Source organism: Ascaphus truei, chromosome 2, assembly GCF_040206685.1.
Source record: "Ascaphus truei isolate aAscTru1 chromosome 2, aAscTru1.hap1, whole genome shotgun sequence".
In the NCBI taxonomy this organism is placed as follows: Eukaryota; Metazoa; Chordata; class Amphibia; order Anura; family Ascaphidae; genus Ascaphus; species Ascaphus truei.
The window spans coordinates 255,487,224-255,504,612 of record NC_134484.1 but is presented as its reverse complement, the minus strand read 5'-3'; the positions used below and the strand labels follow the sequence as shown (position 1 = coordinate 255,504,612).

General features: G+C 42.6%; 1 protein-coding gene across 4 annotated transcripts in view; it reads right to left on the bottom strand.

The window, feature by feature from the left end:
* The window catches only part of COL15A1 (collagen type XV alpha 1 chain), a 378,174-nt gene that overhangs the window by 166,489 nt on the left and 194,296 nt on the right, over nucleotides 1-17,389 (bottom strand). For all 4 annotated transcript variants that reach the window (XM_075586146.1, XM_075586144.1, XM_075586145.1 and 1 more), the window contains one exon: nucleotides 15,146-15,235. In XM_075586146.1, the coding sequence (XP_075442261.1) occupies nucleotides 15,146-15,235 (90 nt within the window). The remainder of the gene's footprint in view (nucleotides 1-15,145; nucleotides 15,236-17,389) is intronic.

Below are 17,389 nucleotides of genomic sequence, written 5' to 3'. Positions count from 1 at the left end.
TGTACTTTTTATTTATTTTTTACTCAAAGTTTATTGGTTTTATAGGTAGTTGGGGAGGGGGGAGTACAGAATAAAGGAAAGGTGGGGAATGGGGATGGGAGACATAGCCAAGTAAGAGGGAATACAGTGAATTAAATAATACAGTAAATGGGTATAATAAACAGCCATTTAAGAAAACATTGCTATCACTTACAGTAAAAGATCAAGTTTGTTCACTAACTCTCAGAAATTGTGTGTTTGTCTTCTAACAAGTTTGCCAGTTTCTCCATAATCATTATATTACTTATCTTGTTTTTGACTGTGTTATCAGAGGGGGGTTATTTGTTTCCAGTGACCTGCAATTGCAGTTTTAGCCATTGAGAGAATATGCGTGATCAGGGCATCTAGGTTCCTGTCTATGTTCTCAATGGGCCTGTAACGGGGACTTATCACTGTTTAAGAGAAACTACCTCTAAATTCAGCAGTGTGCCGGTTAATTGCACACAGGCAATCAACCAGCTCCACCTGGCTGATTAGAGCTCTAAGAAAAGCCTCCTGTTTGAAACAGGAGAGAGATTCCTTAGCTCACAAGGGAGCCGGCATAAGGAAAAGGAGGGCAGTGTTCTGGGAGCAAGACACAAGGGGACCAGACCTCTAGGCCTAGTCCCTCCAGCAGACACCTACCCGGACACCACTGACCTGAAGGGCCACCTGTGTTAAGGTACCACTGAGACTTTGGTGTGATAAGTGGGTAAGGGGCACCCCCCCCAAGCCTTGCAGAGCGGGACTGGGGAAGTAAGTTGGGGATAGGTATTTATTGTTTTATGTATATTTTTGTTTGCTGTATTGTTTAAAGGAACAGGAACAAACCTTATTTTAATTTCACCTTAAAACAGTCTCCATTGCATACCTCTGCACATATCTCTTGCAGGGCCTGCTAATAAATTCTGACCCTATGTTCCAGGGCGGGCTTAGTCCTGTAATCTGAGTAATTAACCTTTTAATTTTTCTGCAAAACAGAGTGATCTTAGGGCATGACCACCAGATGTTCTTGAACGTGCCATAATGACCACAGTTTCGCCAAAACAGATGAGAGGTTGTTGGACAGAAGGCACGAAGATGGGTTGGCTTATAATACCGTCTGCGCAAGACTTTAAGATTAGTTTTCCTGATTGTCGAGCATCTGGAAAATCTCACAATGCTCTCAAATATGTCTCCACATTCCTCGTCATAAAATCTTGACCCATGTCTCTTTCCCAACTAAGAATGTTTTTGTTTGTTGATGCATTGTTTTGGCCAATTAATATTTGCTTTCATCCCTTTATAATATTCAGCCTTTGAAAAAACAAAGATATTTAAAGGTGTTAGTGATCTGTAGAGCCTGATGTGATGTTATAAAGTGATGCACCTGTAAGTATTGATAAAACTGCATTTTATGATCGGTTTGAACCTCTTGGAGCGATTTAAGTCTACAGTACCTCTTTTAAAAAAAACTTTAATTTTAGTTCAGCATGTCTCCTCCAGATACTACAGTAGAAGAGCCCGGATGAAAAGCTGGGGTGAAGTTGGAGTTACTTATGAATGGAGTCATATACAGTACTGATGCAGCCACGAGTATCCGAACACTTGCCTGGGAAAATCTGGGGCAATACCCCAGTAATGCTGCAACATTTCTGTGACATTTCTGCAGACAGACTAATGGTCCTTCGGATTAACACAGCGGGAGTCCCTGGCAGTCCCAATCAAACTGTGTTAATCCGATGGGCCATTAGTCTGTTTGCAGAAATGTTGCAGCATTACTGGGAGATTGCCCCAGATTTTCAAAGGCAAGTGTTTGGATACTCGTTGCTGCATCTGTAGGTGACGATACAGAATAAAAAGAGGTTCTGTCTGTTTCACAGTGTGTCATTCACCCAGGAAGGAAGAAGTGACAGCACTTCTCCCCAGCACTCGTCCTCTGAGTACAGCACTTCTCCCCAGCACTCGTCCTCTGAGTACAGCACTTCTCCCCAGCACTCGTCCTCTGAGTACAGCACTTCTCCCCAGCACTCGTCCTCTGAGTACAGCACTTCTCCCCAGCACTCGTCCTCTGAGTATGTGAGACAGCCGTTTTAAAACGGCCCATCGCCAACCCACTAATCCCAGGCAAGCTGTTACAGCTGCAGTAACCCGACAGCCATTTCATTCTGGGGTTACATCCATTCTCTTCTCCCTGTGGCAGAGGGAAACGGTTACATCTGTATGTTAGTTGAAACCCCCCAAAAAGTTTGCTTACAAAACTTGATCTTGCCACTGTGCTTTTCCAGATATGGGTCATATATCAGGTACATTAATTGGTGTCTTCTGTCACAGTTTAAACAGCTGCTGTGGGATAGCTGGTTAGTTCATTTTAATTTCCTATTAACATTGATTTTGTTCTAATGGGGATTTCCCAACTGGAGGGAGGAAATAATTTGTAACAGACTTGAGTAAAAGTTCTACACAATCTAATGCTGCAGTGTTTGTATGATTAGTTTCAACGTTCTCATTTCTTCCCGTTACATGCCTTTTGTGGTATGTCCAAGAACCACAGGCAAATGTTATTTGCTGTAGATTTAGGGTAATAACTGCAACAGAAATATTAATGGAAGATGAAGACAGAATAGTTATAAAGAGCTTACAGTATTCAGTATAGTCTATCAAATAAATACTCCCACTTACTTTGTTTCATGATTTTTCTTCTTACAAACATTTTATAGTGAAATTGTCTGTGATTTTATGTTCTGCAAAAGCAGTCTTTAAAAATAATTATTTGCGAGACTCCTAGAAATGTAAAGCAATGCCAACTTCCAAAATCATTTTTAGTAACCCATTTCAAAGTATCAACATAAAGAAAGTCCAAATGGAAGTTTGTTTTGAAGTGCTGCCCGATTTTCTTCATGTTCTTTCGTCAAATGTAAGAAAATGTTTCCTGAGCAAGAAAGGTTTTTACAACCTCCGACCTAACAATATTTTTTGAACCAAATAATTAAAAAAAAACGTGTCCCACAGAACCGATACTGAACTTTGATACATTTTGTTGTAATCTGTGCATCATGTAACTCCTCCTTTACTTTACCTGTGAGCCCTCCCCGGATCGCAGGCTGGTGCACACAGCGCAATACTTGGCGCAAAGACCACGATACACTCACTGATGCAAAGAGATGCAAGATGAAAAAGATTCGCGTTGATTTTGATTGCAACCTTGGGATTGTTTGATTTGTTTTCCTCGGGTATGAGCTCCTATTAAACGCTGTATTGTACATTCTGTTGTATTGGTTATTGTGCTATTCTAAGTTACTTTGGACCTTGACTCCAAAGTTATATAACATGACTTGAAATCAGTTTTAAAAATCATTGAGAAGCGGTTACTGGGGACTTTAATGCAGGTTCAGTATTCAGTATGTTGCTTAGGATAACTGCACCATTATGTCTAATGTGGATTCTACTGCCATCTAGTGGAGAGAAGCATTTGTGCAGGTTTTAAACCAAAGGCTGGAACGTCTCTGTTAAAAGGCGCATTGAGATTTTGTAACTTTGTTTCTATCACCTTCCATTTGAGTGACAACACTGGTATTAATGCAAGGTTATTCCCTTATTCCACAATCCTTTTCCTATGTTTGAATTCAGCATTCAACATCTGTGGACATGAAACATGCCTTACGGTAATATAATCGGTTGATAATCTTACTTGATTTTATCAGATGCTTTCACTTGCTTGATGATGAGAAACCCCCATGCAGACATTGGCAGAGGGAAGTATGTTCATGTAGTTTACAAAATTTCCTTGAACTTGGATTACGCAGTAAAAATGGATTTAGTAGCAACATATTTTTTCACCAAGAAGAAGAAGAAAACACAGGTTGAAAGTCCTCTAGACCAGGGGTGTGCAAAGGTTTCTTCCTGCGCCCCCTGCCTGCTCTCCCCCCTGCTTGGCTCCGGCATCAAATGACGCCTTGGGGTCATGTGATGTCTCGTTGCCATGGCAATGTGACGTCACTTGACCCCGCAATGCCATTTGAAATCAGGTTGCCATGATGATGCGTCGCTGGAAGGCAAGGTAAGTGACATTAGAGAGGCCTCACGTGATCCCTGGCATTTAATTTAAATGCCTTCAGGGAAGCACTGGGCCTCTGTAACCGCTGCGCCCCACCAGAAAGTCTTGTGCCCCCCACTTTGTGCAACCCTGCTCTTGACATATTAGGGTTGCCAGGTGGCTTCCCCAAAAATACTGGAAACAATGGTGATGTGCTCAAGAAAAGTTGGTGGAGAGCTATGTTATTTATAAATAATCTGACCGTTATGTTATTTTTTCTAAATTTCTCTCCAAGTATGCACCAATTTGTACCATCTCATATTCTATTTCATAAATATCCTGGGGAAGGGTCTGAGGAGGCAGCACCCTCCCACCCCCCCAAAGCCCCAGATTTTTTTATGAAGCAGAATATGAAATGTTGCAAATTGGTGCATGTTTGGAGAGATATTTAGATACAATTATGTAATGGTCAGATTGTATCACATACCCCTCATCTTCGCTCACCACCTTAATTCTCTGACCCTCTCAGCCTCCCTCTCTACCCTCCCCTCATCCGCTCTCTCCCCCATCCCCTCATCCTCTCTCTCCCTCCTCCCCTCATCTTCTCCCTCTCCCATCATCGTCTCTCACCCCTCCCCTCATCCTCTTTCACCTCCACTCCCGGTCATTCTCCCCCCCCCCCCTTCCTGTCCTTCTAACCCCCACAGAACAGCCACAGAAAAGACACACCTCTCTCCACTCGAAGCTGTTTGCTTCTCTTTTTGACCCCACCCCCAGGCTCCTGACCCCTCCTTCTGATTGGCTGCATTACCCAGCAGCAGCCAATCTGGATGGAGGAAACTTCACATCCCCCCTAGCAACAGCCCTGCTTTCTCCCATGGCCCCAAGCTGGTCAGGTAAGTAAGTTCAGAGTGGTAATACTGGTATACACATACTGTCAGAGTCTTCCTAGACATCCTGCTCCCAGCCACAATTCCCTTGTCTGTCCACCGGGTTTGCTGCTGTTTCTGTCTGCTCATGGGTTCCTCTGTCTGTCTGTCTCATCTTGTTGCTCCTGTCCTCTGTCCTTATAGTTTCCTGTTCATCCTTTGCCTTTATTTTGTGTCCTCACTCCTTATGCTTATGCCCATGCTTATGTTTCTGCTTCTGTTCCACGTGGAGTCCTGATTACTTATTAAAGGTCCTTGCCTATGTACTGGCTTGTCCCCTGTCTGTTTCATGCTTGTGAGTCCCTGGTCCTAGTTCCTGCTCCCCTGTCCAGTTCCTGCTCCTGCCTTCCTGTTGCTGACCCCTGTTTCAGCCATCGAGGTCCTACCTGCTCCTGGAGTCCCCGTTACACATACAGGTCCGGTATTACCTCTCATTTTTACTGGACAGAGTGCCCAAATACAGGGATGTCCAGTTCAATACTGGACACCTGGCAATGCTAAGAGATTCATACAGGAGTCCACTGAGCACTATAAATTCTTGCTGTTATCTTCTCATCTGTAGTCTTTGGAAAGTTGAACAAATTATTCTTTTATGATAAATGCGTTAATCAAACCACGTGACTCTGCAGAACCGAATGTACTGGATAACCACCATAGGAAAAATCAAGTAACTGCCAAATCAAGCTAACTACATATTTGTATGAATTTATTCGGAAGTACACTTTGCAGATGTTCTTAATCTACAATTATCAAATCTTGGACAACAACAAGCCTGCATTAATAAACACAGGGCCTTTTTGAATCATATCAGACAAGGCTTCAAGTTACATTTACTTTTGCGTACTATAGGCTTAACAAAATAAATACATTTGTAAACATTGTATATTAAAAACCTCTCTTTTATTTGTTCTAGTTGAACCACACTGCATTGAAGCAGAAGACCAGAATCAGCTTCAAGAAATATGTTTAATTTACATTTTTTACAGGCCATTTTAAAACTTATACTTAATTTGGCTTAACCAAAATATGGGATGCAAATGAATGTCATTACCCACTCAGCAAGTACAGTGGTGAGACAAAGTTTGTGAACCCCAATGATAATTACGGAAATTCCATTGTTTTTCCATGATAACCTTCTTGAATCAAAGCCAGTCTTTTCTTAAATATCTAATAGGGTTTATATTAAGCAACTCCATGTCAAATAGAAGGATGTATGAATTAGACAAACAATGAGTAATTAAGAGTCAGGATATGTGCAAAAGTAAGTAAAACCCTGGTTTTATCAGCTAAATTAAAGGGGATGATGAGATTCAGGTGTTTAAATAATTAGGTAGATCTTCAGGTGTGAGTTTGGGAGGCCCCACCTTATATAAAAATCAGCAACTTTGTGAGTTTGGTCTCTGCCATACAGATGTGGAAATACACCATGCCATGAGCAAAATAAATCTTTGAGGACCTCAGAAAAGCATTTATTGATGCTCATCAGTCTAGAAAGAGTTACAAAATCATTTCTAAGGAGTTGGGGCTCCACCAATCTACTATCAAACAGATAAATATAAATAGAGGAAATTCAAGACCACATTCGCACTATCCAGGAGCGGTCGTCCTATCAAAATCTCTCCAAGAACAAACCGGCAAATCACAAAGAACCAGAGAGTAACATCCAAAGATCTGCAGGTCACTCTCACCTTGGCTAATGTGAGTGTTCATGACTTAACTACTGTATGAGAAAATGACTGAACCAGAATGGTGTTCATGGAAGGATAGCCAGGAGGAAACCACTGCTCTCTAAAAAGAACATTGCTGCCATCTGAAGTTCACAAAGAGCACACAGATGATTCACAATACTTCTGGAACAATGTTCTCTGGAAAGACGTGTCAAAGGTAGAACTTTTTGTCCTCAATGAAGAACGTTATGTTTTTCAAAAACCAAACAGTGCATTCGAAACAGAAGGAACTCATGCAAACTGTCAAGCATGGTGGTGGGAGTGTGATGGCTTAAGGGCTGCTTTGCTGCCTCAGAACCTGGACAGTTTGTCAACATTGACACAACCATGAATTCTGCATTGTATCAGAAGATTCTAGAAGAGAATGTCAGGCCATCCATCTGTGAAAATATAAGTGCAATGTAGCGCTCGTGTAACAATTCAAATCAAAATTATTACAAACGTGACAATAAGTGAACCTGTGATAAAGAGTCCAAAAGGTAGTCCTGGAGCTGGCAAAAAGTTTCTCTGGTCTCTCGCAACCAGATATGGATGTGAAAATCATCCATCTGTGAGCTGAAGCTCAGGCGAAAGTAGGCCATGCAGCAAGACTGCTTCTAAACATACAAGCAGATCTGCAAAAGAATGGCTGCAGACGAAGAAATTATGCGTATTAGAATGGCCTAGTCAAAGTATGAACCTAAACCCCATTGAAATGTTGTAGCAAGACCTGAAGTGAGCTGTCCATGCAAGGAAGCCCTCAAATGTAATTTAGTTGAAGCAGTTCTGTAAGGAGGAATGGGTCAAAATTCCTCAAAACCGATGTGAGAGACGGACCAGCAGTTACAGGAAATGCTAATCATTGCTGCCAAGAGTGCCACCATGTACTGAATCTAAAGGTTCACACATGAATATAGAATGTTAAATCATTTGTGGATAAATAAATGTTGAAAAAGTATCATTTATTTGTGTGATCAGATTATCTTTATCTACTATTAGGATTTAAATTAAGATCTAATAACATTTTAGGTTTGAAATATGTGAAAATCCTAAGGGGTTCACGAACTTTTTCTCGCCACAGTATGTTAAGCTTATCAGTATCTGGAAAAAGTTGAAACTGAGAAATTTCAGGTAACAAATTCCCACATTTTCTGAGGGTTCTCCCTGGGTGCAACAGCCCCTAATCTTTTCTACATAAAGCTTCCTGGTAAGAAATACTCCCCTGATCCCTGCTCGCTAGTGGCAAGTTCTGCCCCCATACAGACAAGCTCTGGCTAGACCGGTAAGATGTGCCCCTCTCAATCCCCCTATAAATTCTTAACCCCCCCTCATCTAATCCTCCCCCTCATCCCCTTGCCATACCCCGATCATCCTCCAATCACCCACTCCCATGACCCTCTGCCCACCTCCATCCATCACCTGCCTCTATGATCCCTTGCTCACCCTCTGATCATCCTCTGTGCACACCCAGTAGATTACCATCTTTGTCCAACAATGGTAATTTCTTCTTGAAATATGTCTGGTCCCCTGCTGTTTTAATTTCTTCACCCTTGTGATGATGTCACAGCCTTTGTTTGGATTCTATCCCATTAATTATTTTTCCTGTCTCTTCCGGTTATACCCAGCATGCATCTCTCCATACTTCTTTGAGTTGTCTGAAGCTTCTGAATTATCTTTGCATTTAGAGTCCAATTTTCACATCCATTCGTGAGCACAGACAGAATACACTGGACGCAAACCTTCCACTTCAGGTACACTGTAAGATTTCCTTGAAAGATTGTCTTTCTTCCAAATATGCTCCATCCCATCTTCATTCTCCTATTGACTTCTCCCTAAGAGAGACTTCCCAATATGCCTGCACTGCCCCTGTCCACTAATCCAGCGTGGATGGGGTTAACAGCATGAGGAAAAGAGATGCTTCAAAGATCATCTGGAGCTCACCAGTACCTGCATGCCTGCCGGGAGGATCAGGTCTGTGCTATGCTGCTGTTTCATTTTACCCAAAGAATCTCTGGGACATAACACCCGAGTCACCCCAAAGGAGTCAGTCAGAGGGTGTTGCCATTTGCTACCATTTGTGGATATTTTGTAATGTTGCAGTGGATGTATTGCATTCTAAAATTCACCTGCCCTCTCATCAGCTACCCTGCCTTTAGATTGTAAGCTCCTTGTGGCAGGGCCTTTTATAACAATACATTGCAGGCCTATCCTACCTCTTCTGACCAAATGTTAACCATGTCTGTAAATGTTACTGTAGCCATGTGTAAAATTGGTGTACATATCTCTTTCATGCTGGCAGTAATCCTGTTAAGTATGCAGGGTTGCCAGTAACAATCATGGAGGTTTGCCCTCAAACCCTGGTGAGGTGTCATATGTCCCAAAGGAAGTGACAACATGCTGTGTGTCCATGGTTAGTGACACAGAGGGTGTCTGTTTTCCTGGAGGTGATATAAGACACAGCACTGCCTAAAGTTAGCAGTTCAGTCCTGTTGGTGTTATGACTCTGTTCAGGAGAGTCATGTGGAGGTCTGCAACAGTGTTGCAGAGGCTGAGGCAATAGCTGTGAGTCTGGGCAGCTCAAGAGAGACAAGCTGGTGAATCTCCCAGAGGGGAGAGGTGGAAAGCAACTCCATTAGGAGAAAGAGGAACCTTCCAGATGGAGTGCAGCAGAGAGATGAGCGGCTAAGCTGCTAGCTGTGAGGGGCAGCTTGTGCATACCACCAAGCAATAAAGATGCCTTGTTCAAAGACAACCCCACTGTGTGAGTCTGGAATTACTCTGCAGAGGAAAGCACCACGGAGGAGTTCCTCATCAGAACCATCCCCTTGCAGACGCAGGGATCCTGATGAGGTGGAGGCGCTGCACTGGATATAGGTAGGACTCATGCGCACTACCTCAGCTGCCTGTCTGGGTTGGTATTCCCCACACGACATCATGCTGGAGATTCAGGAGTCCTGTTGCCAACAGGTGCACCACCAGACACGACCATGTAATGGGGACTGGTTAGACCACAGGGGCCAATGTCAGATTGGGTGGGTCAGGTCAGGCCAGAAAATCCGTTACATTACTTATGCCCATAATAATATCTCTAACTGCCCATGACATGTCTGTAAACAGAATGTATAACAATTGATCTTTTAATGCAACCATTTATTATTATAAATCTTGCTTTTCCTGCCTGACTCCTGTGTAACAAAATAATTGTATTTAATTGTAGTTAACTGTCAAGTATTCTGATGCCCCCTTAAGTGGATGCCTGTATTTACTTAAAGAAAATAAATGATGATTATGATCCTGTTTTTTGTTACAGTTTTTATCTACAATCTTCATAGGTTCTTCAAACTTGCTTGTTTAAGTGTTTCAATGCATTTTGAGCAAGTGCAAGTGGTTTTCCAGCTCTAGTCAAAATTCTCTACTGCTATTCATGAGGTTATTGATGGTGATTTTTTTTCGTTTTTAATCAGTTTTGTTCAATTCCATTTTCACATTCGATGTAATTTGCAGCAAACCATCGTGATCTCTCCTTGTTTCAAAACGGTTGTAGTCTATAATTGCATGTTTCTTGTTAGCTCGCATAGTCAATGTCATTCTTGATTCCATTTGGTCCATTCCATGCCAAGTTCTACCAATCTGTCTCCATGTTCATTCCTGTTACTGTAACCATGCTTATCAACTGATGCTTCTTTTTTCTGCTGGGTATCAATCTTTGTTAAGTTAGTCAATTTCGTCTTCAAGTTCATATTCTGTGTGACTTGATGTTGGGGCATACACCTCTGGCTGCTGTTTCCGATGAGCTTTCATATTCCACTATGTTATTTTTGCTGGTCTGGTTAACGATTAAACCTATTTCATTGATTCTTCCATTTTCTGTACTTCTTGAATATACTGTAACAGGTGTCCTTTTTTGAGCTCAATGAGGCCTTCGTCTTTTCTTCTTACTTCCCTAAGGCAAACAATATCCCCTTTAATCTTTTCAAGTTTGTATTTCACTTCATGCAGTTCTGCTTTACTGAAGAGTCCAGGTAGCCATATTTATATTTGACAGCTTTTCTTTACTGCCAGGGATACTTAACACCCTCTGCCTTCATGCCTTCTTCCTGAATGCTATCAACCCCAGGGACAATTCTTAGAATGAAGGCCATTGCTTTTCAGTATGTTCCATATTTGGGGGTTGAGGCCTTACTTGCCATGCCAGCCTCATTTACATGCTGGCAAAGTACCTTTCCCACTTTAGCTGGGTCTATTGTTCAAGTTTTCATAGTGGTTAAATCTACCAGCACAAGTGCCACTATACATCTTCTTAAACACCTGTTACTACCTTCCCGTCACTTTGAGCCAGCGAGATAAAGATTTGAGGGAAGGCCCCCAAATATTTATAAATCCATTCTCATTTCACAACTGACACTTCCAATTGGCTCATGTAAAACTCCTGCCCCATCTATATATACGCCCCTGTGTATATGTATAAATAAATACATACATCAAAATAAAGGTAATACTGTATCTGATGAAGGGGTGGCTACCCTAAAATCTTATGTAGGCTAGGGAAAGGTCATCTGTCAACTGGTCAGTATTTTTTTACTTTTCCTGATCTTTGAATTTTGTCACATGGTATACTAACTAATCGGATTTTGGGTGTACTCTTTGTCAATCAAATGTGACATGAAAGGCCTTATATAAGGCCTGTCACGTCTCATTTGAGCCAAAGAAGGCGTCGGATCAACATCTCCTGGACCCTTTGGATTACAAAGAAAAGAAGAAAAGAAAGGAAAGAAGACTACTCAACTAGGCCTCCTCTATAATCAAGAGAGGATCATGGACTTCTGCAGATTAGGTTGATGAGGAGCATTGCGTCGTGGGTCAAGAGTTGGTGCCACAGTAGGACGAGGACTGTGAATTCCCTTAATTACTATAGCAGTTACTAACCGCTAAGGTAATTAAAGGTGTTGGTGGCCAGTAGTTGTTTTTTTATTTTAATGTTGCTGACCACTGTAGACGTGAAGACTGAAGATGTGGATGAGGACGGCCTTCATCCTGGCAGGTGTAGATCCAACTTTAATTTACTTTATTCTGGCTGGCTAATGTTTTATTTGTAATGGGTAAATTAGCTATTATGTTGGGGGGGGGGTGTTGTTGGGGGTATAGGGGGTGGTTAGTAGGGTGCCCATTCATTGCTATTGGGGATATCTTTGCTCCTATTGAGGGCATAGGTAACAACACTGGCAATCAATGGGTGTATTGGTGTTTGTATTGTATTTTAATGTTTATTGGGGGTAGAGGGGGTGAAGTGGGTAGTTGCCCTGTGGTGGGTGGTTAGGCCTCTCGGGTGGGCAGCGGGATGGATAACCCTTTCATTACCTTAGCACTACCACTAAGGTAATGAAGGGGTTAACTCCTCCCGCAACATTCCCGGTAGGCCTAACTACCCACCCTGGGGTAACTACCACCATCACCCATCCCCTCTACCCCAAGAGGTATAAAAAAACAGGTAGTCTAGTTTAACCCCTTCATTTTCTTAGTGTAACGGATCTGCACCTTAGTTTACTGTTTGCCTTGCCTTACAGACCTGTGCAGTCCTGGACACTTCCCCTGATATTTACTGCAGCCTGGATTCATTCATTAAAGCAATGCTGTCACACGCCCCTTCTGCTATTGGTTCACTGACCTTTAAATACTGCCTTCCCACAATGCTTCCCTGCTGAGCATAATCCTTCCTGGATGTCACACGTGTTCTGCCACAAGCCCTAGGCTTGTCTGCGTTGTGTAATAACCTCTCTAGTTCTCTTCCCTAGTTCCTGAGGCCTGCTGCTAGTCTTCATGCAGGGGCCTGTGTTTCCTGAAGTATCCTGAGGCCAGCTACTACTCTCTACGTAGAGGCCTGTGTGCATGCTTTCCTGAGGCCTGGTGCTAGTTTCACGGAGAGGTCTGTTCCTGACTCCTGTGCTGAAGCGGGGTACTCTCCAGTGTTGACTTCAGCTCCCTGTTTCCTGAGGCCTACTGTCCTTCCATAGCAGAGGTCTGTCTACCGGTTCCTGGGGCCTGTTGCTCTCTCTCCATTGCAGAGGCCTTGTCCTGGTTCCTGTGCTGAAGCGGAGCACCTCTAGTGTATACTTCAGCTCCCTGTTTCCTGAGGCCTGCTGCCCTTCCCTTAGCAGAGGCCGGTCTACGAGTCCTGAGGTCTGTAGCTCTCTCTCTCCTTGCACAGGCCCGCTCTGGACTCTTGCGCTGAAGCACTGGTTTACCAGTGCTGCCAGGCGGTGTGCCCACTCCGGTCTGCCTATCCCTTCCTGAGACCAGTACCATGGGCCATGGTCACCACACGCGCAGAACCCACTCCCATGCTCACGCTCCTAAGCTGAAGCGGGGAACTCCTGACAACCTGTTGCTGAAACTCCGCTTGGATAACGTTTACCCTGATCCCTCCAGTCCTGACCATGGCTTGTCCACTGACGATGCTGCCTTCTCCAGTCCCGACCCTGCTATGTACGACTACGAACTGCGCAATCCGGATCAGCATGCACGGTCTAAGGTCGGTGCTTATACAACCCCACCTCAGCCACGCGGTCCGACCCAGGTTTGTGGCGAGCACAACCGTGACACTTAGCGGCTAGCCACTAAGATAATTAAGCTGTTTTTATTTTATTTTGATAATGCAGTATTGAAGCAGGAGGTTTCCAGAGCTGAACCACATTAATTTCCGCCTTGGGGACCCCCTGCTTCCCGAGTTACAGGCCCTGGTATGGGGTGCCGGTATCTCCCTGCATTGTTTAAATGTCCCGGTCACATGACGCAGGAGGCCCGATTGCAAACCGCCCCCCCCCCCCCCATTGACTTGAATGGGGTTTCACCCAATCACGGTGCAATCAGTTACGCCAAACAATATACTGATGTAGTAGATAATACAACCCAGCCAACAGTAGTTGACACACACACACACACACACACAATAACAAGTTAATTAACACTTTTCCATTGTTTTCATTAGCACTATTGTTAAATAAGGTTCCAACGTTAACGCATCAATCATGGTGGCTTCCTTTGGCCGGTGTTATTTGGGGGAATGTTAAACCTCTATGAAGTATCAGCAAACACATTCCCCTTGCGTTTCAGTTCAATAAACAGCTAGTACAGTATCTTACATTTGACACAGGTCGTTAGACAGAGGTGTTTACATTAACTCAGAGCATAAGAGAAGGCTGAACAGGTGTCGAATTCAGAAGAAGAATTTTATACCTCTAACTTCAACATGTACATTGGGTAACTGCTATCTAACTTGACCTGTAATCATATCACACCTCCAATTTCTGCCTTATGCACAGGGGGATAATAAGTAAAAAAAATAGCATGGTTCAGTATCGCTTAGTGACACAGGATAAAAATGCCTCTCTAAGCAGTTATGTAACAGAAGAAAGGGCTTTTATATCACTTCTTATGTAGCCTGAGCAGCCTTTAATCACAACCCCCTGTGTTTCAAAACAAATGCTAATCATCTGATTTGCCCTTTAATTCACATACCCACGTGTATGGATCAAAAACAAATGAATCATTGTTTTTCTTTCTTATACTTATTTCAACCTTCATGAAAAAAATCCCCAGGAATTTTGGAGAAATATTGAATTAAATACATTTCCTACACTCCTTTTAAAGTAGCAATCCATTCTACTCAGCCATAAAAAAAAAAAAAAAGTAATTTCATCAATCCCAATTACACCCAGTTTCTGAGAATTTGCCTTCCCGGGAGATTAAAATAACCGCTGCAACTCATATTTTTAAAGACAACAGAGGTTTCCTTGGTAATAGCTGCCAGTGAAATAATAAACAGGTAAAAACTCAGCAAAAATTAAGATTTTAAAACATGCAATGCTGGGTTGGACTGGTCTGCCAGTGAATCGTGCAAATGCCAGGTGGGCTCACATCCCTCCCCCCAACAGGTCAGATCTTCTGACACCTTGGAAAAGCCAATGCCATTGGAGGAAAGGGGCTGCTCCAACCTATGGGTTTGGCTGGCTGGGGAGCCTTTGTTCGCTGGGTTCTCCCTCCCTCACATCCTGGATAGTGGCAGCACCCTGTCCTCCCCGCTCAACACTCTCTTCCTCCAAGTCAACACCAACAGGCCCTCCCTGTAGCAAATACTGTAACTGTGATGGGGAGGGTTAGTGGAGCCCTACAATCAGATCCTGGTGGAACTAATGTAGATGAAAAGTGAGAAATAGATCAACATAACAAACTAATCAGGTGATGTAAGGCCTTCATTTTTAGTTTTTTTGGGGGGTATTGTGGCTTTAAGAATGACTGCCTTTGGAATTTATTGCTTTTTACCATTACAAATAAAACAAATGTTCCCACTGTAATGTTGAAAACTCTGATTCATGAGGTTACGTTACCCAAGGACACCCATTAAAATGTGCACTCATGTACAATACTGGCACCTCTGTCCATACTGTAGCTCTCAAATCGGGTATAAATGTAATACTCACCGGAGGCAGAGTAAGTGGGATAGTTTCTTGTGTTTCAGAGACTCCTCCATGTTCTTGTATACCTTCATATCCACTGCTCTCCCCAGATGCCTATACGGATATGAAATTCAAAGGGAGCACAAGCGTAAGAATACGTGAAACACACAACATTGCAAACACATCTGTGCACAGCTCTCTTTATCACCTAGAAATAGTTATGCTTAATAGCTTAATGCACTCAACATGTAAATTGTAATAAGTTATTATTATGGGCACTATGTATCCAGATTTTTCTTCATATACAGTACAGATATTTTGTAAACTGCCATCACCTTGAAAAGTGTGTTTGCATTACTTGCGGCCAAAGTGGTCAAGGCCCAAGAACTCAAAAAGCGAGGTTGAGCGAGACTTACACAAATATGCCTGTAGCTACAGTATGCTTGGTACTGTTGTACTGTAGGTTATATTACATGTAGCTTATATTAGAGTAATATGAGAGTCTTGATAGATGCCTAAATGAGCTTGTACAATTTCAAAGTCTCCTCTTCTTACTCACAATATGGAATATTTTTCAGTTATATCTTTACTATTACCCCTTGGTTCCTTCTTAGGGGCCTATTTACTAAACTGATGTTATCACTGCCAAATCGAATGGTTTGGCATGAACCTACCTCATGGTCTGACATTTGTGTTATCACGGTATTCACAAAGAATTATCGCAAGTCAAAAACCGTGAGGTAGGAAAATGCCAATACCGCTCGGGATAGCAGTGTCCTTATCTCAGCCTTTTTCTAAGTTCTACCTCTGTGATCTGCTCGCAGTCTGTAAGAGCTGAACAGAGAGACCTGCATCCCCCTGCACAGCTCTTACAAGTGATTGTAATAGGGGGTCTCCGGAGCTGACATGCATTAATTTCAGGTCTGGGGACCCCCTGCTTCGGTATGGGGTGTGCGGGTATCTCCTGTGCGTTTAAATGTCCTGGTCACATGATGCGGGACATTTAAACAATTCAGGGAGATACCGCCACCCCATACCGGGGCCTTTAACTCGGGACGCAGGGGGTCCCCGAGGCTGAAATTAAGGCAGATAGCAGATAGCTGCTAAGGTAAAGAAGCTGCCTGTAAATATATTTTTATTACATAGGATTGGAGCAGGTGGTCTCCGGAGCTGATATTAATGTGGGGAAGCTCCGGAGACTCCCGGCTTCAATCCGATGCAGTGAAAACAATTTTTTTCTTCTGTCATATCGCGGATCCCATCTCGCCACCCTTGAGGTGGTGAGATGATAACTTGCGAGTTGCAGCCACGATGTGAATATTGAAGCTAACTGTATAGCGTGATATCTCCAAAAATGCGAGTTTGAGCATTTTTGGAGCTCCTGTCCGGTTTGTTTGAGCGGGAGAGCTACTGATCGAGTTTGAAAAGTTATCGAAGTTTTGTGAATTGCTACACTTACCAACTCCTTCAAGAAGTGCCCAAAATGCTTGATGAGTTCCTTATCGAAGTTTAGTGAATAGGTTCCAAAGCCTTTAGAAATGGTCAATATTTAGTTTTGCCACTAGGTGGGGACTGTTTGACAGTACCTAACATTAGCAGCGAGTTTTTGCCTTTCTGCAGTACAATATTTTACAGTTTTTAAAAGCCAAGAGATATCAGTGCTATTTATGTGAAACATTAAACTGCAAAGCGATGGGGTTAGGTTAAACCATTCTTTTCAGTATTGTTCATATTTACTATGCAATGAAAAATCACGTCTGCTGGCGGAAATTTGAATTATTTTGCTAACCCTCAACTGAAGGAAGGCTTTATATGTGTGTATTGTGTAGACTGAGAATATTTAAGTAATAATCCAATAATGGTTAGTAATGGCCTGTTCTGAAGGGATTATTACTATTTTAGGCTAAATGTAGGCTTTTTTCCCCATAAATAATAAGATACTTTTGTATAGTTATATAGATTTTTTATTAAAATAAAATTATGAATACACTAAAGCACCTCACTATAAACACACAAACACACACCAGCCCCCTCTATATACACTCACACTGCAGAACACACACACACACACACACACACACACACACACACACACACACACACACACACACACACACACACACACACACACACACACACACACACACACACACGAATAATGCCTGGAATTTTTACCAATCAGAGAGCAGGGATTTCAATAATGCACGGAATGTTAACAGTTTAGCTAATTATTATATGCTAAACTGTTACAATTCTGGGCATTATTCA